This window comes from Annulohypoxylon maeteangense (genome assembly GCF_022496945.1).
Source record: "Annulohypoxylon maeteangense strain CBS 123835 unplaced genomic scaffold GGS22scaffold_2, whole genome shotgun sequence".
NCBI classification, from domain to species: domain Eukaryota; kingdom Fungi; phylum Ascomycota; class Sordariomycetes; order Xylariales; family Hypoxylaceae; genus Annulohypoxylon; species Annulohypoxylon maeteangense.
Genome location: NW_025953249.1, coordinates 863,081 through 888,660, shown reverse-complemented (window position 1 = coordinate 888,660; position 25,580 = coordinate 863,081). Strand labels below are relative to the sequence as shown.

The window sequence follows — 25,580 nt, the reverse complement described above, 5'->3', positions numbered from 1 at the left end:
GCGCTAGGTTATCTTATCAGTTCTTTTATCGATAAGAAATTATTCAAGGACCCAAAACATTTTTTCCGCCTTCTATTCAAGTTAGAAACTAAAGCCGTCGCAACAGCTTCGACGAATTGACGATCGCAATCGCATTCGCCATTGCAATACCGCAATCATGGAGCAACAAGCGCATAAACCTCATCGTAAATCGAAGGAGAAGAAGCAGCAAAGTGGCGGTTGGTAGAATGAAAATGTCTTATTGTAATGTTACTGACAACTTCAGATCGGAATCCCAAAGCCTTTGCCTTTTCAAGACCTGGCAAACTTCAACGTACTGCTGCTAGATCGCATGATGTACGTTCGATTCAATTGTACATACTATTTCTTGGTTATACTAATACGGCTATTCTAGGTCAAAGAGAAGCGGTTGCACGTACCTCTTGTCGACAGATTGCCCGATGAACCTCCACCTAGACTCGTGACAATTGTCGGACCGCCCGGTGTTGGAAAGACGACATTGCTAAAGTCTCTCATTCGAAGATATACTAAGGAGACAATCACAGACCCTCAAGGACCAATTACTATAGTTACGTCCAAAAAGCAACGGCTTACCTTCGTCGAGTGTCCGAACAAACTAGAAGCGATGGTTGATCTAGCCAAGGTTGCCGATATCGTTTTACTTATGATTGATGGGAACTATGGGTTTGAGATGGAGACAATGGAATTTTTAAATATCCTAGCCGCTACAGGTATGCCCGGAAATGTGTTCGGCATCTTGTCACATCTGGACCTTTTCCGAAAACCACAAACCCTCAAAGATGCCAAAAAGAGATTAAAACACCGATTATGGAGTGAGCTATACCAAGGCGCACATCTGTTTTACCTTTCTGGAGTTATAAATGGGAGGTATCCGGACCGCGAAGTTCACAACCTGTCTCGTTTCCTTTCTGTTATGAAGAATCCTCGGCCATTGATTTGGAGGAACTCGCATCCCTACACAATCATCGACAGTTTCCGGGATGTTACGCATCCCACACAGATAGAAGAGGATGATAAATGTGACCGGTCGATCGCACTTTCAGGATATCTTCGAGGAACAAACTTCTCAGGCCATAACCAGCGTATCCATATTCCTGGCCTTGGAGATTTCGCTGTGTCAAGTATAGAAGCTCTTCCTGACCCATGTCCGACGCCCGCTATGGAGCAGGCTCTTGCCAAAGCAACTGGTAAAACGGGTAGAAGGAGATTAGATGAAAAGGAAAAGAAAGTCCATGCTCCCATGTCGGACCGAAGCGGTTTAAAGATTGACGGAGACGCGATTTGGATCACAAGAGAGAAGGGTTTCAATTTCGACAAGGATGTCGACTATGCAGAACGTGGTGAGGGTGAAGAACTTATCATCGGACTTCAAGGGGAACGACGACTACTAGGCCAAACAGAGGACGGTCTACAGCTCTTCCGTGGCGGCGAAAAGATAATCAATATCCCCGAGGAGGAAGATACTGGAAGAAAAAATCAACGTACCGTGAGATTTGCTGAGAGAGATGAAGACGAAGACGAGGTCCCCGATGACGAAGGCTTCGTCAGCGCAGAAGAGGACTTCAATTCCGACGAAGAAGCTGAGTTCAGTGAGAAAAAGCTGGGCAAGGTGTTTAAGGAATCGGAGAAGGATGGCGGCGACGAGGATATTGCATTCGCTGACAGCGACTCAGATCTGGGCTCCATATCAGGTGATGAAATCGACGACGAAGATGGGTCTGATGATGATGAGGACGAGGATGAGTACGATGATGAAGAGGCATCTGCCCTCCGATGGAAAGATGACTTAGCCGGAAGAGCACGGATGCTTCATGGTGGCCGGCCATCTTACCGGACAGCAGATCTCGCCCGTCTAATGTATGACGAATCCTTGACTGCGGATGAAGTGTTACGTAGATGGAAAGGAGAAGTCGATGCAGATGAGGAAGAAGAGAATATCGAAGATTCCGAGGACGAGGATTTCTTCAAAAAGGCAAAGAACGATGAGGATGCGGCATCGGAAGACCGCTTCATACCTACTTACGATTATGATGATCTAGCAACAAAATGGTCATTGGATGACAACATCGAACAACTTCGCAAGCGCTTCACAGCAGCCACTCTAGGCGAGGGTGACGAAGAAGACGGGTTTGACGGATTTGACGAGGATGGGGACGAAGATGATGAGGGAGACGGAGAATTTGAAGATCTTGAAACAGGCGAGCAGCATAAGGCTGAACCCGAGTCAGCAGAAAGTCTGGAAGCGGAACGAGAGAAAAATGCTCGAAGAAAAGAGGAGTTAAAGCTCCGATTTGAGGAGGAAGATCGCGAGGGATTTAAGAATGATAAAGCTAATGCTAGGCGTGAAGGTGGCGAGGATGAGGAGTTCGGTGAAGATGACTGGTACGACGCGCAAAAAGCGCTCATTCAAAAACAGCTTGACATCAACAATGCCGAATTTGAAGCTTTGGACGAACGGCAAAGAGTCACGGTCGAAGGTTTCAAGGCCGGAAAATACGCAAAAATTGTAATTGAGAAGGTTCCTGCCGAATTTGTCACCAACTTCGATGCCCGGATGCCCCTTATCGTTGGAGGCGTCCTTGCAACGGAGGATAGGTTTGGTTATGTCCAAGTCCGCATCAAGAGGCATCGCTGGCACAAGAAGATCCTCAAAACAAACGACCCCCTGATCTTCTCTCTTGGGTGGAGGAGGTTTCAGTCACTTCCGATATACAGCATTTCGGATTCACGCACGAGAAATCGTATGCTGAAGTATACACCAGAACATATGCACTGTTTTGGTACATTCCATGGTCCTCTTATCGCACCGAATACTGGTTTCGTCTGTTTTCAATCCTTCTCGTCGGCCAATCCGGGCTTCCGAATCGCTGCAACAGGAACTGTCCTTGCCGTCGACGAGTCTACAGAAATTGTCAAGAAACTAAAACTTACAGGAGCGCCGTACAAGATCTTCAAGAACACGGCTTTCATCAAGGACATGTTTAATAGTTCGCTTGAAATTGCTAAATTTGAAGGTGCCGCGATCAAGACGGTTTCCGGCATCCGTGGTCAGATCAAGCGCGCTTTGTCTAAACCTGACGGCCACTTCCGAGCCACATTCGAAGACAAGATTCTGATCAGCGACCTGGTGTTCCTCCGCGCATGGTACCCCATCAAGCCGCGCCGCTTCTACAACCCGGTCACCAACCTTGTGGGCGACTGGCAGCCGATGCGACTGACGGGCGAGGTCCGGCGCGACCAGGGGATCGCGACGCCACAGGACCGCAACAGCAAGTACCGACAGATCGAGCGGGCGACGCGACACTTCAACCCGCTGAAGGTGCCCCGCGCACTCGCGGCAGAGCTTCCGTTCAAATCGCAGATCGTGCAGACGAAGCCGCAGAAGAAGCAGACGTACATGCAGAAGCGGGCAGTGGTGCTTGGAGGGGAGGAGAAAAAAGCACGTGACTTGTTGGTCAAGCTGACGACGATCCGGAAGGACGCGGTGGCACGGCGCAGGGCGAAGAAAGATGAGAAGCGCGCTGAGTTCAAGAAGAAGATGGAGGAGATGGGCGAGAAGAAGGAGGCCAGGGAGAAGAGGGAAAAACAGGAGTTCTGGCGTAAGGAGGGGAGGAAACGGAAGGGTGATGCTGAGGGTGCTGGGGCGGGCGGTGGTAAGAGGCGCAGATGATGGAAATTTGGAGTATGTACGCAGCCCTTTTTGCTTTTGTACATAGGTACATAGGTAATTTATTATGTACTATGTACCTAGTAGTTGCTAGGCAGGAATGGAGCCAGAAAAAGTGCCCCATGTGCTAATCCTACTGTATTAGACTGTGGAAGGGATAGTTTTGGTTACAGTGCCGATAGTAAGATTAGCACATGGGGTCCTTTTTCCGACTTCATTGTGCTAGGTACTCGATAGAACGAGTACACCCATATGAGGATTGCCACGAGTTCGCGATCCCCACTAGAACTTTAATTAAATCCTGCATGCCAAGAACCTCAGTTGTGTATGCCCATTATGAATGACAATTTTGTAGGAACTGAATGATTTGCTTGACAAAAACTGGTTTTGAAACAAAAATGATAACTTGCCAAGAAGCTGAATTGGGATTTTTGGGATTGCATACCTCCTAGTAATTATGCTACCTACTTTGGAGTGGTTGCTACCTAGTATGATAGATAAACTGATCTAAATACTACCTAGTAACCTTGACTTCCCTAGATAGCAACTTACTTACCCAAGTAGGTACTTCCTTATATACAAAAACTAGATCTAGATCCATCAGATTGCTTCGTTTCGATTAGACTGACTTCAATACGTTGAATAAACTGAATAGAAGATACTATTTAACTGACTTGGTTGAATTGCAAAGAAAAAAAGAGAGAGAGAGAGAGAGAGAAGGTGCGTAAGTATGTAAGTATGTAAGTATGTAAGTATGTCAGTATGTAAGTTTGTCAGTATGTAAGTCTGCAAGTCTGCAAGTCTGCAAGTCTGCAAGTCTGCAAGTCTGCAAGTCTGCAAGTCTGCAAGTCTGCAAGTTTGTAAGTGTAAATGTGTAAATGTGTAAGTGTGTAAGTCTTTTGTTCTGTGGTTGGGCGCTGGGGGTGTGATTGATTGCAACAAGGTCTTGACACTTTAACTTTATCCTAACATCGTAATGATCGACACTTATGCTATTTGTCGTTTCGAGGTTTTTTTGCTTTTGCTTTTTCGATTTTAGCTACCTAGGTACCTAGTACCTAACATTTTTTTTTTTGCACGAACCTGAAATGACAACATCAACACCAATTTTTGCTTCGCGATCGCTTTTTGGCACTCTACGTAGCCTTAAGCAACTTAGGTAGTATCCCACACCGTACTAGTTGTTTCTGTGAGGCATACAAGGTAAAAGATGATTAACCAATATGTACCTACTAATTAAGCTAGATAGTACTGATGATGTCTTTTAAATATTGCCAATCTTGCCTCCTATCTAACACAATCATCTTTTCCTCCTCACATTACGATATATACCTCATCTAATATATTACCTGCTATTATCTATGACAATTCTTCTTAATCTACGTCGCACTTGAAGGACCTGTACCTGCTGTCTAGAATCCCTAAGCGTTAACATCTACCTAGTAGCCTAGTAGATATGTCCACTCCACGCAAACTCATTCCACCAGTTTATCTCACAAGAGCCAGATCTGAGGATATTAGCAGAGACCCGACCTTATCGCGAATCGCCGAATTTGATAGTCCTATAGAATCTCGCATCAGTCACGATAGAACTCGTCCCCATAACCCTCCATTGGAGTATGCCAACGTATCGCCACAGGATGCTCACCAACTCCTTGGTATTGAAGCCCACATTATCGACAGAGGTCTCCTTAATGATACACAAAATCCCACAAATTCCCAACAAGGTCAGGTCTTGGATCAGAAAAAAGGAAGCATCATTGGATCTAATATCTCTCCAGGGACTTTAGAGCAGAGTGTCTTCCTTCAATCGCATCTAGGAGAAGGGCTTCCACTGCCTGACTTTATATCCCCTCCTATCGAAGGCATAGCTCGAAGCCCTGAAGAATCTCAACTCGCACGCGCAACTACGAACACAGTTGCGAATTACAATGAGACAACCGAGCACCCGTACCATGATTCGTTGGACGCTAACGGCGAGTCAAACTTATCGACCAGGGAACGGATATCTATCGGAATATCCAAGATACATCTCCGCAAAGCAGTGATGTCCTTACTAGTGCACCTGCGCTCGGCATTGGACATGAAAACGACGGTCCGTTTTGTCGTCGTTATCTTTAGCCACCTTATGGGTGTTGCGACCACCATCTCTGTCGACATAGCACCTAACCGCCCAGGAGATTCTCTCTCGTCACCTGGGGATGACGGCTACCCAATAATGGTGGCGCAGGTGGCTGCATCGATGCTATCGCCTCTGATATTCGGCATCGTATCGACCAAGGAGACTTCGACTCCGCTTCGACAAAAGATAGTCTCCTTTTACTACTTTCTACTTGTGATTGGTGTAATCATGTCTTTCATATCCCTCTTACTCTATTCGTTATGGCCCTCGGGTTACCGAATCACCAATTCGACAATTATGGCCAGTCTGATGTTTTCTGTCCTTGGGGGTTGGCAGTTCCTGGAGAAGTCTTGGAAGGAAGCAGGGCAGAGGTCAGACGAGGACATCGAGCTAGGTTTGCGACGAGACTGAAGCGTAAGTATCACATATTTCCTTACTAAGTTTGGTTTGTACCTTGTGCAGTTCACCTTGAGATGGAAATTATTAGGCGTTGCAACATAGACGGGGGTAAGGGTAGGGGATTATTTCTTAATAAAAACAAAAACACCTAACCCATGACTGCCCCGCGACTTGATGCTGGACCCACCTCACCACTCCACTGATACGCGCGAGAATACTAGCCCTAAATAAGTAAGGATTTGAATCGATCACTGCATATTCCCCGGCATGAGCTAGACATAAACAGGTAAGCGCGGACCGAATTTAATTGATTTCCAAAACAGGAAATCGCTTGCGCCTTGCTAATATCTGATTGGCTAATGCTTTATCTGCTGCTTACATAGAACTATTCCCGGTCCAAATACCTTGAGAATTTGTAAGAAGTCATAATTTCATCGATAATGATCTCGCAAACCGGGGAAAAAAAGCAAAACTGCAGAATCACGCTTAGTACCTACCGCCCACGAAAATCAAACCTTCGTTACACGCCTTTTCTTTATGTTCTCTTCCTTAGGGGGTTCTCGGGCTCGAGTTCTTTTCCGAACTCGCCTTGGGGTCGGGATACCAATCCCATCACTAGTGAAGCTATGGTTAATCCCTGTACTTTGCGTGTCCTGTGTCGTGAAACTCGACGTCGCAAGGTCGCCATCTTCAGAATCGACGTTAGAAGCCTAAAATATGTGTTATTAAGCTAAATAAATGGGTAGGCGATGCTCTATTTATATGATGATACTCGAAAATTGCTCAACCCAATGAGAGGAGGCTATTTTGGCTGCATGCAAAGTAAAATATTTACCTGTGTCAAGGATTGGGTGTCTTGGACATCGCCAGATTGGGCTTTTCCGGCAAGGGTCTCGTCCGCCAGAGCACAGTAATTCCATTGAGGCCGATGGTCCTGCCCAGCAAGAATACACAGGAACCAGACAGCCAAGCTTATCGTCAATTCCTTGTAGTCGTCCCCGGTGCTATGATTATCCCAAGAAATCGCTTTGTATTCCATGAGCCCCTGGTAGTGCAGCTGTTCAATTAGATCCTTATTCACGTCAGTTTCTGAGCTCAGGGGCTGACTAGACGCCTAAATGTATTACCTCAGAGTCTGGGTTTAGCGGAACTTCCTTGGGGCGGATGCGGACGGCCAAAACCTCCTTACTAGTAATAAGGAAGCCGTATCTGGCCTCGCATTTGACACAATAGTTGAAAATCTGTAGTAACGGCGCTGCATCCCTGCACCCAGATGGATGCCGCCTCCATTGACCTGACTCATCAGCTAGCTCCCCATTTATGAGTTTGCTGCTGGTCCAATAGCACCCTGGCTTGATTTCGCATGGTAACCTATTTTCTTGTTTCCCGGGGGTTGCCCCTCCACCGTCTGGGATAGATCTTGATGTAATTTTCCTCCTGCTCGAGCCTTGGATAGGCTTGATCTTCCTTGATGGAGGAACTCGGGATGGGCTTTCTTCTGGTTCGCTCGTTGTTGGGCGGCTTTGTGCAGCCTTGACGCGGCTCGAGGCAACCCACGAGACGTGGCTAAAAACATCGTCTACCGCCTGAAGGGCTATCTGTATCATCGGCCGTGTCCATCTAGTCATGATGGTGGTGGTAGTGTCCTCGCCCGTCTCGATGCACTCTGTGAATGGGTCAAGTTTCGGGAAAGGATATCGAAGGTTTCTGTTGCCACGGCGAAGTTCCTCCATCAATTTGCCTTTGAATATCTTCTCGAGGGTTGTAAAGTTAAAGTCTTCCCATGGTAAAATCCTCTTAGGGACAAGCCAATTCCTTCCATTAGTAAGCGTTTTAGTGTAGTTGTCAACGCGATTTATTTTCGGATTCTTGGTGGTTAAATACTCGAAAATCGACTCAGCTGGATCCTTAGGCATCTGCTCTGAAGAAAAAAGGTAGATAAGTAGATCAATTCAATTGATTTTGGAAAGGATTAAGATGATCGAACAATAGGGTATTTGCGACGCGGCTACGATTAGTCTTATACATACTATCATTGCCATGCCATAGACAAATGACTCACGTATCTGCCTGCGAAATCACCACCATTAAAGAAGGATAGATAGAGTCTGTCCACGATTGGGGTAATATGTTCTTAGGTTGCATTATGTGCGATCTTTTGCATACCAACAGCATCCAGGATATTGACACACATATGCAGAACGGGTAGTTACAGAAGTTCTCAGAGTCTAATAGGTCGCCACAGCTTAGTATCGAAAAGCCATAAGCTGGCGATGGTAGACGGATAGTTACAATTCAGGAGGAAGGTCGGATCCGCCCGCGTAGTGGTTGCATTCATCTTGTCGGACCAATCTGAGGATTCGGGATCATTCCCGAGTCCGCGAAGACTAGTTAAAACCGATGTATGACTATTTTGGGGGGTATCTACTGGATCTTTGGAATTAATTTTAATTCTAAGAGAGGGGAACAATGGTGACAGAAACAGTTCGTGCTAATAGACGTTTGTGTCTGTTAGATGAGCTGCCCCCATGCATTGGACCAAAACTCCGAGCGTTTCCTAACCGTCGACCGAAGATCCAATGGCTCCAGCAATTGGAAAGGTCTCCAGGATCAGAACTTGGGTCTCAAGGATATGTCTTCCGAGTGAAGATTGACTCTCGAATTTATGCCCTAAAAGTTGTGAGTTTATTTCCTTGATAATCATACCTAACAAGTTAGAGTTACTAAATCTGATATAGTTCAAGTTCTTCAAACCGTCTGATGCCAAATATTTATTAAGTCCGGTACGCGCCAAAAAAGTCAGCGATGAGATAGCAGCCTTTCATGTGGATCCTTTCTATGCGGAATGCCGTGCGTATGGCCGCATACAGAAGCAGGAAGAAGCTAAAGGCTTAAAAAGTCGGATTGCTGCTAATTGCTATGGCTTCCTCTGTTTGCAGAAGAAACACGAGTTGCAACTCGCCGAGATGGGAATCGATCTCTGGGATCTCCCAGAAGAGGACGAGTATCGACAACAAGCTGAGGGCAGCCCTATTCGCGCAATATTGAAGGAGTATATCGAGGAAGAAACAGAATTCAATTCTCAAAATTGCAAGGAGATGCTTAAGAAACTGCGTCGACTTAACAGATGGGGGGTCGTTCATAGGGACATACAAGCAGGAAATTACAAGAACGGGCTGCTCATAGACTTAGGCTCTGCCTGGACAGAGCCTCACTGTATTATGAAAGCCGTACCGAAAGATGTCGCGGATGGGTGGAGGCAGACCGACATGTCACAATTTGATGAGATGTTGAAGGAGAAAGGGATTGGTAAAGATATGCATATACTGCCAAATCTGGAATATCACAAGAAGCTGAGGTCTTGGAAGCCATGATAACCGAAAGATGCGAGCGTTAATTCCCGTCTCCTTAAAGCTCTCGTGAGAGAGGGAATATTTTCGGAGAAACGGAGAGAGGAAGGGATGAATTTGAAATAACTGAATGTATAAAGCAGGGAAATGGTATAAAGTGGATACATCTGCTGTATTTAGTCGTTTTCTTCGTCAATATTGAGAATTTTATATCTCCAATTGAAGTACCCGAAAAGTGTTTGGCGAACAACCGCTTAACTTACCTACCTAGGTACTCTTATGTAACTTATTGTTGCCTGCAGATCAAGACCCTAAATGCCAGGTAGATAGCCTCAATCGATTATTTTTGGGGGAAATTTCATGGATCGACTTCTGTTAAGCCAACCTCGTTACCCTATGTTTCTTCAGCGCTTCGAATTCTTTGGAAGAAACGCCTCGCACAAGTAATTGCAAGTTTCGACCTGCACGCCATTCGCCGTCCTCGACCGCTCGATCCATCTCGACTTCCCAGAAGCCCGTCTTCGGCTCGTAGTAGCTGTCGGGCTTCGCCCACTTCCATACAAGCTTGTGCACGCCGTTACCAAAAAGGTCACCTATTGTATTACTCTGGACGGGGATTGCGAAGACTTGGATGGAGAGGCCACTGTCAGTGGGCGGATGACGCGGTGCGGCGGAGAGGCGGGTAATGATTTCCGAGGAAGGCTCAACGTCATGAGTGATATTACCGACCAACGATGAAAAGAACTGCGATATTGCTGTTGTGTCATTATTATTATCTGTGGTAGGTAGTGTGAAGGTGCCGAGATCGTGAAAGCCTCGGATCAACTGGATGCTGCTTGGTTCGAGATTGATGGGTATCATGGTATGTATATTACTGTCTAAAGGTGCGATGGAAGCGGTGGATGGGGATCGAGGTGACCAGTAATGAAGCACGGTTGAAGACGGTGATCGGACTGCCAGCAATGTATGCGGATGAGTGTAGGTAGTTAGGTCCGCATCTGGGATTGGATGGAACGGGCTCGGCTGCGTAAAGAACGCTTAAGTCTAGAGTTAGGTAAGATGAGACTAGACATGCGCACGTACATTTTCACTTTGCTGGAGGATTCTAAGCTCTGGGTATGGAGGAGGTGCCTCCATCATGTGTTGGCGATGGCGATGTTTAATTGAAGTTGAACTGTTCAGGAATGATGAAAGTACGTATCTCCTGGTAATAACGTCACCTGGGTAATTACCTGCACGTAACCAGACCCTCCTCACCCCTCACCCTTTCCAATCGGCACCCCCTCAGCCCCTCTAGCTTAGATCTGGGTTTGCTAGCCCGTGCACCGAAAAAGAAATACACGCCCATGGATGCAGCTAATGTGCGGGCGCCACCCGCACTGGGATGTACCTGGTACGAAGTACATACCGAAGTACTCGGAAACTGGCGTGGGGGCTCACAAATCTTAAAAACCATCTCCTTCTCCATTTCTCTCGCATTAAGTTCTCTACCCAACTAGACTTAATTGACCAATCAAAGAAGATATATTGGACGAAAGGGGGTAACGAGATCCCTTTTACCTGCTCTACATCGATCTAAACTATTCAAAGCTCGTAACGAAACTCTCTGTTTTGCAAATCTGTCAAATCCAAGAATTCATGATTCTCCTCTGCCTTATGTTCATTGCCCAGAGCCGCTTTCTCTTGTTCTCTCTGTTTATTTCGCCTATCGAGCACCCACCGCATCACAACCAAGTCGATCGTAATGAGGACATAAATAATACATATCGAGATCTTCGCTGGAAGGTAGCGTGGGGCATCCCGAGCTTGAAAGGTCTGTGGTGAGATGATGTTGCCAACGGTATAGGCGATCGTTCCTATGCAAGCCACGGTAACCTTCTTGGTTGATCCCGCCACGTTCGAGCTCTGTAACCCGAGGATCGTTGTCCAACCAATTGGAATTCCGCCGCTTGTATAGTAACCTACCAAAGCTGGCACTCGCTCCGTCGTAGCCATCAGAACGGCTCCCACTATAGCAGGAATGTGGCCCGCGATGCAGAAATAGAGTCGCTGTTTCGTCTTCATAGCCCCATATGTAAGTCCAATCAAAGCTACAATCTCCCAAGCACCAAGTGGGGTTACTAAGAGTAAAGACTCTTCGTTCGTATATCCCATGCCTTTAACCAAGATGTTTCCAAACGAAGTCGCGATTGAGTTTGGAATATTAGCTGCGAATACCCAAAATGCGTAAAGCCAGGTCATCGTGTCGGTCAAGGCCTCCCTAACCTGGCTCCACTTGAACGTCTTCGACCCGATTCCCTGCTCGTTATGTCTGATACGTTCGAGATGAAGTCCCTTTTGTTCTTTATCGAGAAATCCGGCGGCAGCAGGGGAATCTGGCATGATGAACCAGAACACAATCCCCATGACTGCGGTTAACAGACCTAAAAATAAGAAGATGATCTGCCAACCCTTCAAGGTGGCATTCGAGTCTTTACCCACGTGGGTTGCGACGCCGTATGCGAAAAAGCCACCGAACATCTGCGCCATCCCACAGGTAGAGAACCATATACCCACGCGAAAGGCCTGCTCCTCTTTTGTGTACCACTGCGAGGTAAACAATACCCATGCCGGCACGATGGCAGCCTCTAGGGCACCAAGGAAGAAGCGGCAAACTAATAGCCCCGCGTAATTCTTGCAGGCCGCCAAGCAGGCGAGAGTAACACCCCAGAGAGTGACATTGACGGAGGTATATTTAGCGAGAGGAAACAATTGTATCAAGCGAATCGTCGGGAATTCGAATGCTAACTGTCCAAAGAAGAATATAGACGCCACCCAATTGAACTCGTTCCCTTTAAGTCCGGTCGACTGGGTGATACCGGTGACGCTAGCATACGAGACAGCAGTCTTGTCAATGTACTGAAGGAAGTCTGTCACATGTTAGCAACGTCTTTCGCTCAAAACCTTTTCTTAAAGACAGTGTTTCATCAAGTACGGATAGCTAGAGAGATGAATATTATGACATACTAATATCATGTTAGCTCTATATGAAGTATTGCGATCTAGGGGCAGCTATCAGGATACTAACCAGACAATGCAGATCAATGGCATAATATGGGTGTCGATGCGCCGGACGAGCCTGCGATTAGCTTCGGGATCTAAGGCCTGGTGCAAGCCACCCGTTTCCTGGAGGAGTTCAAGCGCGGCATCGGCGCCAGCCCTAGGAACTTGGTTCTTCACGGGTTTCTCTGAACTGGTTCTAATTGGAGTTGGACTTTCGGCTTTTTCTGGCGCGAGGATATCCTCTCCCTTCTCAGATGGCTCACTCATTTCGTCTATGGGTATACCCAATTGTGTTCCAATAAGAGCACTTGCTGTCGCGATTAGTTATGAATGCGTGCGACTCCACCTGATTGAGACTGTCACCTCGTTACACCTATGATTGACGATTCGGAACCATCAAGAGTATTTATGACATGAAAACACGGCGTAACACAGGTTTCCAGCCTCTAATTAGTTCGCCATGATATGTTAGGCTACCCACTCTAATTCGGTGTCGTGCAATGAAGTTGCGCGATCCTCTGAGCACGTCATTTGAGGGCTGATGATGCCACAACATATCAAGGATCTTGACTTTGCGGTGGCTCTAATAACAAGCATTCTATAGTATAGATAGTAAATATTAGCAGAAATAATTCCCTTCTCGATACCAGGTATATACTAAAACCGCTCCGGGCTACTTTCTGATCGGTATTGTCGAATCAGTCAGGGTTGGGGTTAGGGTTAGGGTTCCAAACACTGGGCATCATACAATACCCCTATTCATCGGATTTACCTAAGTACCTACCTACCGAATCGATAGAAGGAATTCGTATTACTTTGTGTTAATCTATAGCACTAAGTAGGTAGTATATCGGCCATATATTGTTACTTCACCTAACGCCGCGGCGATAAGATTATACGGAAATAAAATCCATCAGTCACAGAAAATGACACAGATGCTGCCCCTATTTCCGTCGTGATATCTTCATAGGAAGCCTCAATGAGTAATCGGCAATATCGCTATCTTCAGATTCACAATTTAATATGAGCGGCGATTGTGAAACAAATAGAATGATGTGCAACCCAATTAGTAGATCGAAGCTACTTTCAATATTCAGGTAGTTAGACTCTGTTATTGCAATACGCCTAGTCACATCACTAAGTAAGAAACAACACGCGATGGGCATGCCCAAAGGGATCTGGTATTCTTGGCTATCAGTCATCAACACGATCAGAAATGGATGATTACCCAGGTATGAAATGATGATGAGGTCAACATAGTTGGACTAAAGAGAACAAGTGTATATAAATCCATGAAACCTCCCGATTACAGAAGTAAACCTCAACGTGCTCTCCTCAAGTCTGCTACTTACCCCTGAATCTTCACATACCTCATACCTATCAACACAACTTCATCACAAACCCCTAACCACCCAAAATGACCCCCAACAAAACCCTCATCTTCAAAAAAATCCCCACGGGCCTCCCAATCCCAGGCGAACACCTCGTAATCGAAAACCGCCCCATCGACCTCTCGACCCCCCCTCCATCCGGCCTCCTCGTCGAAGTCCTCTCCGTATCCCTAGACCCGTACCTCCGCGGGCGGATGCGTCTCCCCAGCATCCCCTCCTACAAACCCGCCTTCCCGCTCAACACCCCCGTCGCAAACGACGCCCTAGCCCGGGTCCTCAAATCCGACACTCCGAAATTCCAGGAGGGAGACGTGTTGTACATCTTCCTCCCCGTCGCGGAATACGTCGCCGTAACCCCGGAAATGCTGCACTCCGCGGTAAAGCTGGAGAACAAGTATAGTCTTCCCCTCGACGTCTTCCTCGGCCCCCTCGGCATGCCGGGCCTCACGGCCTTCTCCTCGCTACACCAAATCGGCAAGCCGCGCCGCGGCGAAACCATCTTCGTCAGCTCTGCCGCCGGCGCCGTCGGTTCGCTGGTCGGACAGTTAGCGAAGCGGGAGGGGATGACGGTCATTGGGTCCGTGGGGTCGGATGAGAAACTTGATTTCATCCTGAAGGAGCTGGGGTTCGACGCGGGGTTTAATTACAAGAAGGAGAGGCCGTGGGATGCGTTGGGACGTCTGGCTCCGGGGGGCATCGATGTGTATTATGAGAATGTCGGGGGCGCGCATTTGGAGGCTGCGCTGGAGCATTTGCGTGTGCGTGGACGTGTGGTGGTTTGTGGGATGATTGAGGGGTATAATAGCCCGCTTGAGGAGAGGTACGGGGTTAGGAATTTGCTGGAGATTTTTGCGAAGAGGCTTTCGGTTGCGGGGTTCCTTGTTTCGGATGAGGATTTTGGACCGAAGTATACGAGGCGCCATCAGGAGTGTGTGCAGAAGTGGATTGCGGAGGGGAGTGTTAAGGCGAAGTTGCATGTTACGAGGGGGATTGAGAATGCGGCGGAGGGGTTGGTGGAGATTTTTCAGGGGAAGAATTTTGGGAAGGCGGTTTTGAAGATTAAGGAGTAGGGTTGATTTGGTTGGTGATATGTGAGATGAGCTGGTTGAAGGGATGGTGGAAGGTTAGCACGTCTTCAGTTGGTGGTGAGTGTGATTTTACAGCAAGTTAGCTTCGTATGAAAAAATCGAAGCAACATGTTTACCTATGAAATCTATGATTTGCGGTCTGATTTATCCTAGATGACATCACTGCTACATACCCACAAATGTCTCCGTCGAACGTATTTTGAATCTGGTGTACTAAGGGGTACCTACCTGAGGGTCGGGGTTCGTCTTCTCATACCGTATACCCAAAACCCCTTCTTCAATCTTCATATAGAAAATTCCGTCACCGAAGAAATCTTTCAGCTCTTTGTTACTCATCATCTGCGCATTCGGCGGCAGCAAGTCAAAGATGTTGCCATCTGCGAGCAGGGCTACCACGCTCGCAATGCTGCAAGGGTCTCGCGGTAGCAATTTGGTATTCGGCATAGCATACCAGCTTAGAAGGGAAAGAAATAGGATCGCCAAGAGCAGGCCTTCGAGTATTCTCGTGGAGATAGCGTCTTGAACGAGTCGAGTCCTAGTGGTAGTGTATTGTATCTTCGCCGGTAGCGAAAACGCGGCCTGGGTGGATGTCGTGTTGTCATCCGATGAACTGTCTGTGGAATTTGGCCATAAACGGCCAGCACTTCCAAACGCGTGAGCGCGTAGCATCTTGTGTTGGGATATTATGGCATCGCTCACAGACTGCGCGGCTGATTCGTCTCCGAGGGATGCGACATCAAGAGCGAGCCGCCCCGCTGGGCTGGTGAGAATAGAGAAGAACCGGTCCAGTACGTGGGGTGTATCTATGTGCCGCAAATTCTCATACATGGCACCCATATCTTTACAGTTTTCTTTTCTAAATAGACCATCCTGGCATACCGGAAACTGGCTGACCACATGTGCGGAATCCTCATCTGGCTGTGGTGAATGATCAGGTCGTATCTCTAAACTTGGCCCAAGGAATGTTGCTTTTACGTTTAATTCTTGAGCCGTTTCGTTGCAAACCATTGCAGACACAGCCGAGACATTGTTTCTGGTTTTATCTGGCACCTGTCCCCATGCATACAAATAGTCGCCACAGTTCTGCGCCTGTGTATCTACCCAGTCAGCTCCACGCCAACTTGTGCTTCCCGGGTTGGCGATTCCGAAGTAGAAGTTGCTAGCCACCCAATCTTGTAAATCATCTACTTGTATTGTAACGTCTGTGCAATTGTCCTGGCTGATCTTGATATTTAAAGGGGAGGTCATGGCGACGTTGGAGTTTGGCTCAAACGATGCTTGAATCGCGGACGAGTCAAAAATCCTGCAGCCTAGAGATGACCTCGCCGCTGGGACTGTAGCTGTGATATCGATATCATCACTCTGCATTGTGTTGCTGCTCTTATTCGACTGCTCCTTGTTCAGCTGAAGTTGTGGGAACGCAAGATCTTCGTACGTGAAAGGGGAGTAATCTAAGCTCGCACCGAGGATAAGAGATCCATCATCGTAGTTTGCGTCCCAGAAAGTGGCATAATTAAAAGTATTTAGAGCGGAAAGTTGTACATCTGTGGAAGGGTTCGGAACGTCCATAGAAGAAAAGAGAGAACTAGCAGCGATCGTGAGGAAAAAGGCCACAAACGAGGTCGCGATTGAAGCAACTACCATATGAAGTTTGAACTTAGCCGCTGACACGAGACTTGTGATGGCAAATCGGTCGACTAAGTCGAGACTTAGAGTCAATTCGAACTTTGATCCTTTTAGGAGGTTGTTGTACGGTGCTAAGAGGCGCATTTGAGTCTCGACAGTACCGTAATATATAGATATCAAGCTGAGAACGATCGCCGGTAAGATTGTCCATGCATACGGAACGCGGTCTGTATTTTCCAGGTCGACAATCCCACTGCCCTTGTCAGACCTTTGAAATAGATACTCCAATGTTACGACTACCAATATGACAACGACAGACATCGCGGTACGAGAGGTCGGGTGTAAGACTAGCGGGTGCCTCACGCTAATATCCTTGCTACCCTCCGGGGAATAGGTATCTTTCTCGATGCCTTCAATCACGTGTAAGTAGAAAGGTTTCCGCTGGCGAACCTCTTTGTCAACAGAAGCATATGCTCTATACTTTGTAGATTCGAGAGATGTGTGGATGTCTTTTTCGCTCAAAGCACCCCTATTTTCCAAGCTCCGTGTAAACCTCTGGCTTGGATACATCAGCGCAGCCATATCGATGATTGTTGCTGGGCTTCGTGGTAATATCCCATGTCTTGGGCTTCGAAATATCATGAATATGAGCAGCAACGAACAGAACCCAGATATTCCCGCCATCGCATGCGCTGTTCCAGTTGTGACGAATAGACGATTCTGTGTTGCAGTTGCAGATGCATTTGATGGACGACTCGGCATTGATTCTTTGAAGTACATGAACCCTAAGAAAGAAGCGTAGGACTCGAATAATTTGTTAAGTCCGTTGTCGACTAAGGTTGAGTTGAAGACAAGTTCGATAATATCTGAAGAATTCATCGTCGTCTCATTCCCTAAGGCACGCGACAACAACCCGTCGAACACGATAGCTGCCGGAACCCCGTTAGATATCTGAACCCAGGTCGTATTAGTGATTAGGTCTGAACTATTCCAATCTTTATTAAACATATCATTCAGATCTAGCCATGTTGCCCACGGCTTCATCCCAGGAAGCTTTCGGGAAGACTGGTTCATAAGGGCAAAGCTATCGTTCCCCCCATTTGATCGTGTAATGGCTACTTTGCGTAGTACCTCCGATGGAGTACATGTCTTTTCAAGCCACTTCCGAATCACCCCACTTTGGTTCGTGTGGTTTTGGTTATTAATTGAACGCTCGCCGTAGTCGATTTGCATGAAGTATACTTGAAGTGTCATGTTGCTGTCGTATAATGCGGGGCTCGTTGTTCTCGTTTCGTCCCCATTATGAGTAACAATGGTGTTCTCCTTGCATATAGACATCTCTGCATGTCCGTATAGAACAGTGCTAGACAGGTCCTGAGGCAATGCTACATCAAAGCTAACTGTGCAGTTTCCAGCATCAAAACTTTGAGAGAGAGATTCCGAGGAACTAATCGTGTCGTTCACAGAAATGTTCATGAAATTAGTTTCGTGGCACTCGAGAGTTCCAGAAAATGCGTCCGTGATCATCGTCATATTGTTGTAAGGGGCCAGATCTGCTTTGAAATCTTGATACGCGAACGACCTTTGAAGGCCCACTGGATATGTAGCCTGTCCCGCTTCAAGGGAGGTGTAAAGTTGACTTGTCAATGACCCTAGTTCTTGGCCCTCCGGAGCTACCCATAAGTCGATGGAATCTTTAAATGTGTTGCCAAGTGTTACTGGGACAGACGGAACATAAACATGAATGGAAGCGAGGGACATAAAGGAGGTTGACAGTATAACAATCATTCTCAAGGCGAGCGAGATAAGGATTGCGGCCACCACTAAGAAGTCCCGATATTTCGCAGCTTGGTATATAGCTACCGGCAAGAGTGGTGAGATGTAGTCTAGAAGTACTGATTGCCGTGCCTCCTTAGGGCCATTCCAGAGTTGGTACCAGGGAGCGGTTATCTTGGCATGATACTCGACTCTTGCCCATCCCGCCATTAGTACGCTGAGGATTGCCGTAGGGCCGTACTTCCAAAGATAATGCAAACGATACTGGCTGCTAACCAGACCCTGATTCCTGTTTGAAGCATATGCGAGAGCCTCAATCGCTATCGTAATCCCTACTAAGACGACCGCAAAGGATGTCAATACCCTCCTCCGTAAGTAGGTAGGTCTCCATAGTAGTCTGGCTCTGGCAAGTGTTGTTTCTTGATGTGATGCTGATGATCCGGGGACCGGTTTTCGCTTTGGCATGGGCAGTAGAGCTTGGAGGTGAGGGGCCAGCTGTGGAGTTTCCTGTGTTGTCGAAGAGCCAGCAATTGACACTGAAACTTGTCGTGTGGATATTTGGTCATGGCTGGTAGACGATATGAACGATGCAACATCTTCAGTCTCTGCAATGGTATTTACGGGCGACAAGAGCGGAAAAGCAGTCCCTGTAAAGGGATCGGGGTGTGTAGCCTGTGCCGTCGCATTCTCGTTAGATCTATCGGCGGTGATTCCGTGATCGTTCACAGGACTGTTATCATGATATCGTGTCATATTTGCTTGTCAGACATGCTGCAGTCTAAGTATAGGCCTAGAAAAGTGCTGAATCTTATCATCATGCCTTCAAATACCAGGTAGGAGAAGAACAGACTGGGGGTAGTCAACTCATATTGTCACCGCCCGATGCGGCAGTATATCAAATGAAATCAGCCTTGGGGGCCTGTTTCACAGCGTCACAAAAGGGACATTTTGTGAATATGGCACTGCATCTCATAGGACAGTCGTGTTGCGCCTCAATATACATCAGGCTCACGTTCGCGAATGGGGTAGTGATGCTGATACTATCAAAGTACAGACGAACGAATGTAGAGGAGCACATACCTATTATAATGTCAGTAAAAAGAGAAGTGCATAGGCAAGTAGATAAAAAAAGAAATTTAAGGTATCGTATATACAAAATAACACCTACCTATATATAACAGCTGATGCTGTCGTGTAAGGTCGCTGCTTGTAGGACTTTTGAAGATACCTACATTGACGAGGGAAAACCCCGCCAACTCAGGAGTAGTCGACAACATATCGGAGACATCCAAGAAGAGGAGTTCGACGATTACTTATCTCTCGTGCCGTAGCTTAATTAAATGGATACGGGAAAATCACTTTTCAAATATCAAGAGAGATGACGAAAATAGAGGGGTTCTTAGTTTGGTGTTACACAAACGCCATTACTAATGAAGATCTCGATCTCGAATGGTTGAAAATAGGGGTTCACGTGATACTACAATTACGTACACCAAATAAGCCACAATTCCTGCAGGCGCCACCGAGGTTAGCTATGGTTATATGTTGTCACTATCGTGGAGTCTAAAGTCTCATTATTTGGCCCGACAATAATGTATTTTCCTTCCTTTATTGAAAAGTTTATCAGATCATTCCGATGTTTTTCATGCGCAGGAATAAATTATAAAATGATAATTACTATTGCACCTCCAACAGCTCCTACATCATGGCATTTACCTATTTCCCCTGAGATGTTCTCCGTAGGCACAATATCTTCAAACGCCTAACTTGTGCGTTTATACTACCTAATGTCGTTAAGGCGTTTAAGATGATTGCCGCCACTGAGGAAAAGACCATCAATGAGACGATGTATCGCATGTTGAATTCTGTTTTTACGAGGGATCAACAAGTCTCGGCCTGGGATATAAAATATCAAACCCACTAGGATCACCAAGTATTCAAGGCTCGGAATATAGACGGTGTACTGATAGTCAAGTGGTCATGAAGTGAATATGAAGTTGTTAAACCTGAGCCAATGCAAGATATGACAGCAATTAATGGTGTAGAAGTGTGATTACGCCGCCTAAAACTCCGACGTTAAGGCAAAATGGGAGATAGCAACCAGCGGTCGTGAGACTGCCTTGAGAGTTGAGGCGTCGTTAGCCTGACTGCAGTAGCGTCTGATAGATAAGAAAAGCAAACGGGCTATCGGATGCCACACGCAAGGTAGAAATCATTCTGGTCGTGCTGACAGTGTCCGAGAGTTAGACCGGCAACCAGCCGGAGGCGGTGACCCCACGATTTCATTCTCCGAGAAAATGCACATTTAGGAGACAAGATTCCCATCGCACGTGTAGACTCACCTATTGGGGATCTAGTTGGGGATTCCCTCAATGGAGTACCGAGATCTCGGTGTTTACGGTCTTCGGACCGGTCTCAAATCAAAGGAGTGCATATGGCTGAATCGGTGGCTTCTCCTATCTATCCCGCAGCCTCATACTATGACTCACCGAACAGCTTAAAATCCTCCGATATACCAAACCGGGTGGCAGCCTTCCCACTAAAATCCCAGAGTCTACCTAGATAAATGACAAGCCTGATCACAACTCACAATATGATACGTCGCACACCACGACACCGCTCAACAATCCCACCAATCACCCAGGAGACAAAGAATCGAGGCTTAGGGGGGAAACGCCACAGGTAACAGGTAAGGCAGCAACCACGTCATCGGAAAACCCATCCCGATCTTTGTCCCACGCGCCGCCCAACGCATAGCATCTGCCAGGTAAGCAGGCAACGAGCTGAACCTATCCCTTCGGTGACGCATATACCCGTCGGCGCATCTAGATGACGCGAAGAGCCGGCAGGACTTTTTTTCTTCTTTTCTCAGCACAAAGCACCACCGCAACGCATGCATGCATGCAGCCTTGGATATGACACAAGGAGAAGAAGCAAATAGCATTTGACGGTAGCTTCCTATGAACGCGTATGTTACATACAGGTAGGTCAAGGCATCCCTACTAGATAGGCAGGTAGGTAGGTATAGCAAAGCTAAGAATTGAAAAGCAACAACAAACAGACTAGGGGTATCTTTGGTTTCCATCCATCGCACTGAATACGTACTGCCGCACAACTCTCGCCATAGCTTTAGTTCCACATGCATACAAGTGACTTCACAACAAGATGCTTAACGGCAACCATCAAGTATACATCCATCCCAAGGCTAGACTCAGATTTCAATACCTCGCCTATAATTTCCCGTCTTAGGGATCCAAATCTTCTTTTCACTCAAAGAAAAACAACGATTGCACAACAACATATGGTCACCTCATCCTGCTAGTTCGGAAATAAAAACGTGTATTCTCCTAGGACCTGGGTTCAAAATAAACCGGTTGTCATTTAGGAACCCCCTTAAATCGTAACTCCCTATCCCAAACGCCGCCTCCCTTTAAAAAAGAATTACCCGTGGTATAATCGGTTGGTAGTACAGCGTTGAGGCGACTCAGCCTTCTAGATTAGTAGTCAAGTATCGAGTCTAAAGTGTTCGAATGACTAGAACGCCATAGAAGTGAAAGGGTCGGTCTTGTATATACAGTCTGGATATCGAATTCGAGTAATTCCATTTCGATTTGTACAAAGGAATCGAAAGTTGGCTGTGGAGATTCTCGGAGGAAAGAAGCGTTAAACGATGGTGTCCAGGGTTCATGTTTCAACCCGATTCACCTTCGGGGATCGTAGGGTAGACTAAATAAGAGTTAGTGTTAATATCTAAAATTTTGGGGGTATAGGATTCACTTACACCATGCACAAGTAGCAATGATAGCGTATAGACACGTCAAAATAAGCCCTTCAAGCCAATGACTCTTTCCATCACCGATCAGGTAGTTGACCAGAAGAACCGAGACGAAGAGGACGATAACCTGGAATGTGTCGAAAGCTAGAGTCATGTCTTGGTTGCCCATACCCCAGCCGATAATAACGAGCAATGGGATAAGAAGCAGAGCAACCTGCATGGAAGAACCAATAGCGACACCAATGGCCAAATCCATCTTGTCCTTGATAGCGACAGTAACAGCAGTGGCATGCTCGCAGGCGTTTCCGACGATAGGAAGAAGAATAAGACCAACAAATTCTTCGCTGACAGCGCCCGTTGAGGTAATGGCCTCGATACCATTAACCATTCCTTCTGCGCAGAGCGCAATAATCACGGTCGCACCGATGAGGGTGGCAAAAGCGACAGCAAAGCTCAGCTGAGGTCCTTCCTCCTCTTCCTCTTCAATCTCAGGATCCTTCATTATCTTGTTCGATTCACCGTTCTCACTACGAATGTCCATTGCGACCCCAGCGCCCACCCTGGCGATTCCAGATGCAATAGCGTTCTCGGGTAGACTCTTCTTAAAGAGTGGCTTTCCTGCGACTTTCTGGCTTTGTTCATTAAACATCGTGACGTGGGTCTTCATCTGGAAGAAGAGGTAGGATGCGTATACGATCAATAAGATAATCGCAACGCCGTGAGACAGGCTAGGAACTGCGTCTGTGGGGAGTATGATGGAACCAGAGTTGAGGTCGTCGGTATGCGCAAAAACTGTGGGTACGATAAGACTTCCGACAGCCAAGGCCAACAGACTGGCGGCGGTCTGGGCAACGGTCGTGTTGAAGAACTGCTCTTTGCGATTTATACCTCCGCAGAAAAAGCAGAACCCTAAGACGAGGAGAAGATTCGACAGGATACTGCCAACGAGCGACGTTTGCACGACCTTGATCTTGTTCTGCGTAAGAGCGATAATAGCCACGATTAGCTCGACAGCGTTACTATAAAAGTTAGCATTTTCGTACGAAATTTTAGGGAGACCAATATACATACCCGAAAGACGCGTTGATAAGACCACCCAAAACCTCTCCTGTTCGCATGGCAATCTCTTCGGTGGCGTTGCTCAACATAGCAGCAAGCGGAACAATGGCTATGAAGTTCACGGCAAATACGACCTTACCATCGTATCCTATAAAATATAGCGCGATACCTGCAGGGGCAGCTAGCGCCAAGATATTAATAGGTGATCCAAAGAATACTCTCTGGATCTGATTGCGGACGGTGAAAGGAGTGGTTGGCTCGATATGCTTGAAAAAGCCACCTTCGTCTCTTCTCTTCTTTGACTTGTCTTCCTCGGCAGCTTCCTTGATAGTGTTCGGCGTCTGGGGTTTGGAAGTAATCTCTTGGGTAGTACGTTGTCGTATACTAGCGCCATCGGTGTCGTTTGGTAGTGTCGGCGCCTGAGAATTGTATATCTCGGTCTGCTCTGGGCTACCATCTAGCTCCTTGCTATTCCTTGCTGACTGCTGAATCGGTGTCAGGAGACGACCTGGAGCACTCGTAGTGGGGTTGAGCTGTCCCGGAACGGCTTCGCGAGGTGCCTTTCCTTGCTCTGCAGCATCCATCGTATTGGCCCGCTTTGGAGTTCCATAGGAAATGTGTCTAAAGGGATTAAATCTGGCACTACCACCAGAATTACGACGACCCATAGCATGGGCCTTAGCCCTCATCTTCCAGGTATTCACTGTTTCAAAGTTCATTATGTAAGTATGTATTCAATAATTGCGGTAGTAAATTGCCAATCACCAGCGCAACTGGCGATGCAATGGTAGAGTTTTTGATAGGAAAACAGTAGAATAAAAAATTGTAGGGCGTGCAGCCAGTTGAAATATGTACCAAGCAAAATTCAATACTCTTTGTATCGAAAATGCTGGTACTAGATCTTGAAGTGAAGTGTGGCAGAGTAGCATCCATCAAAGGTGCAGAACAATGGGCAAACAATAGGCAGGAATTGGTGAATGGAATGAAGGTGAAGCATGTTTGGCGCCAAATAGGGCTAGAAATGACAAGAGTCATACGTTTCTGGTCGGACAATCGCGTGGGGAGTAACGAGGTAGACCATACACGGTACTCCAACCCGAAGGCCGAATTGTCGCTCAATTGCTTTATATTCCGCCCAATGCTTCACTTCTTCCGTTGTCCTTGTGCCTTGATGACCTTGCTCTGCTACCCTTGATTTGCGCGTGGATTGGGTATAGTAGGGAGAGTATCGGGAGATAACCCCGATTGCAAAATAAATCACTTACATTCGTCGCCCATCTTGATGAGCTGTATTTTGATGTGACGTGACGTTCAGCCTTACTCTGAATTATGGGTATCGGTACAGGCAGGCTGGCAATATTTATCGCTGGCCTCGTGGAGAGTTGGGGGCCGTTTTGGATCGGTATATAAACTGCAATGTCGCGCAGCTGTCCGGGTTCGTTTTAAGTAATAGCAAGTTGCAGCTATCCAATGAGGAATTCTGTTGGTATCTCTTCTGATAAAGACGATCTTCTCGACGCCACTCGGGTTCGATTACTCTTATATCGGTGTCCCTTTTGACAAGTTGACAAGTAATATTGTATCTAGGGGCTGTGTGAAAAGAGGTGGTGTTTAGAAAATATTGTTCAAGGAGAGAATTAGAATAATTAGAAGGCACTGTTAAATCAGGCGCCTATTGTTGAGGGAACCACTGCGACCTACTAGGTAGATATGAACTAATGGTAGGGCAGAATCAACAAAAAGGTAGAAAACTGGAAAAACGAAGGACTTGGTGTGATGAATGACTATTATTATTATTATTTGAGTTTGCGCACGATTCCCCCAAGTTGGAGGATCGATGTTTCCTACAAAACTACATACAGTCCCTGAATACCTAAGCTCGACTGCCCCAATTTAAATTCTGACAGGGGTTTGATTGACTTCTCCACGTACCTAAGTAGTGCGTATTCAAACAACCATATCAGGTTAGTGATGAGCTTAGTCCCTATCCATGTACCTAAGTACCGGTGTAGGTTAAGCTTTCAACACAGCCGAAACTTTAACACTGTCGCGACTACAGATGGAAGGAGGCCTCATTTTACTGTAGGACTCAACTTGAGATTCCAAATTCGCCATTAGTATAGATTCGTTTACTCTGCGCCACTATTGTCGACGTATCTTTTCTTAAGTTGCAACGGCTTGGATTACTTACCTACCTAAGTTACGTATCAGGATATGAATTCGCAAGCAACTCTGGGGTCCGTGGCCCATGGGGTTAATTTCTC

The 25,580-nt window shown here is 46.8% G+C and overlaps 9 protein-coding genes across 9 annotated transcripts; 4 read left to right on the top strand and 5 right to left on the bottom strand.

Moving 5' to 3' along the window:
- The first annotated feature begins 124 nt into the window (after positions 1-124).
- Positions 125-3,990, top strand: GGS22DRAFT_63327 (DUF663-domain-containing protein). Its single transcript, XM_047967614.1, has 3 exons — positions 125-218; positions 266-336; positions 395-3,990. Exons 1-3 carry the CDS (start codon positions 158-160, stop codon positions 3,689-3,691), a joined length of 3,429 nt encoding a protein of 1,142 aa, XP_047822651.1. The 5' UTR covers positions 125-157; the 3' UTR covers positions 3,692-3,990.
- A 1,795-nt stretch (positions 3,991-5,785) lies between these two features.
- GGS22DRAFT_152418 (uncharacterized protein) lies at positions 5,786-6,328 on the top strand. The gene has a single exon (XM_047959683.1). It carries the CDS (start codon positions 5,817-5,819, stop codon positions 6,219-6,221), a length of 405 nt encoding a protein of 134 aa, XP_047822650.1. The 5' UTR covers positions 5,786-5,816; the 3' UTR covers positions 6,222-6,328.
- Positions 6,329-6,496: 168 nt separating this feature from the next.
- Positions 6,497-8,276, bottom strand: GGS22DRAFT_152416 (uncharacterized protein). Its single transcript, XM_047959682.1, has 3 exons — positions 7,337-8,276; positions 7,045-7,281; positions 6,497-6,919 (listed from the first exon to the last, which is right to left on the bottom strand). Exons 1-3 carry the CDS (start codon positions 8,123-8,125, stop codon positions 6,719-6,721), a joined length of 1,227 nt encoding a protein of 408 aa, XP_047822649.1. The 5' UTR covers positions 8,126-8,276; the 3' UTR covers positions 6,497-6,718.
- A 392-nt stretch (positions 8,277-8,668) lies between these two features.
- Positions 8,669-9,759, top strand: GGS22DRAFT_63298 (kinetochore Sim4 complex subunit FTA2-domain-containing protein). The gene is made up of 2 exons (XM_047967613.1): positions 8,669-8,888; positions 8,948-9,759. Exons 1-2 carry the CDS (start codon positions 8,679-8,681, stop codon positions 9,581-9,583), a joined length of 846 nt encoding a protein of 281 aa, XP_047822648.1. The 5' UTR covers positions 8,669-8,678; the 3' UTR covers positions 9,584-9,759.
- GGS22DRAFT_63294 (uncharacterized protein) lies at positions 9,713-10,721 on the bottom strand. Its single transcript, XM_047967612.1, has 3 exons — positions 10,643-10,721; positions 9,823-10,582; positions 9,713-9,729 (listed from the first exon to the last, which is right to left on the bottom strand). Exons 1-2 carry the CDS (start codon positions 10,697-10,699, stop codon positions 9,935-9,937), a joined length of 705 nt encoding a protein of 234 aa, XP_047822647.1. The 5' UTR covers positions 10,700-10,721; the 3' UTR covers positions 9,713-9,729; positions 9,823-9,934.
- Positions 10,722-11,059: 338 nt separating this feature from the next.
- On the bottom strand, positions 11,060-12,868 carry GGS22DRAFT_196667 (MFS general substrate transporter; the record flags this gene model as incomplete). Its single annotated transcript, XM_047965870.1, has 3 exons — positions 11,060-12,468; positions 12,534-12,564; positions 12,623-12,868. The coding sequence occupies 3 exons, from the start codon at positions 12,866-12,868 to the stop codon at positions 11,144-11,146; spliced, it is 1,602 nt and encodes a 533-aa protein (XP_047822646.1). The 3' UTR covers positions 11,060-11,143.
- Positions 12,869-13,590: 722 nt separating this feature from the next.
- Positions 13,591-15,204, top strand: GGS22DRAFT_152404 (NAD(P)-binding protein). The gene has a single exon (XM_047959681.1). The coding sequence runs from the start codon at positions 14,019-14,021 to the stop codon at positions 15,060-15,062; it is 1,044 nt and encodes a 347-aa protein (XP_047822645.1). The 5' UTR covers positions 13,591-14,018; the 3' UTR covers positions 15,063-15,204.
- Positions 15,177-17,651, bottom strand: GGS22DRAFT_152402 (uncharacterized protein). The gene has a single exon (XM_047959680.1). It carries the CDS (start codon positions 17,583-17,585, stop codon positions 15,294-15,296), a length of 2,292 nt encoding a protein of 763 aa, XP_047822644.1. The 5' UTR covers positions 17,586-17,651; the 3' UTR covers positions 15,177-15,293.
- Positions 17,652-21,900: 4,249 nt separating this feature from the next.
- On the bottom strand, positions 21,901-24,505 carry GGS22DRAFT_63244 (Calcium/proton exchanger). Its single transcript, XM_047967611.1, has 3 exons — positions 23,329-24,505; positions 22,264-23,276; positions 21,901-22,208 (listed from the first exon to the last, which is right to left on the bottom strand). The coding sequence occupies exons 1-3, from the start codon at positions 24,033-24,035 to the stop codon at positions 22,174-22,176; spliced, it is 1,755 nt and encodes a 584-aa protein (XP_047822643.1). The 5' UTR covers positions 24,036-24,505; the 3' UTR covers positions 21,901-22,173.
- Between the last annotated feature and the right edge of the window lie 1,075 nt (positions 24,506-25,580).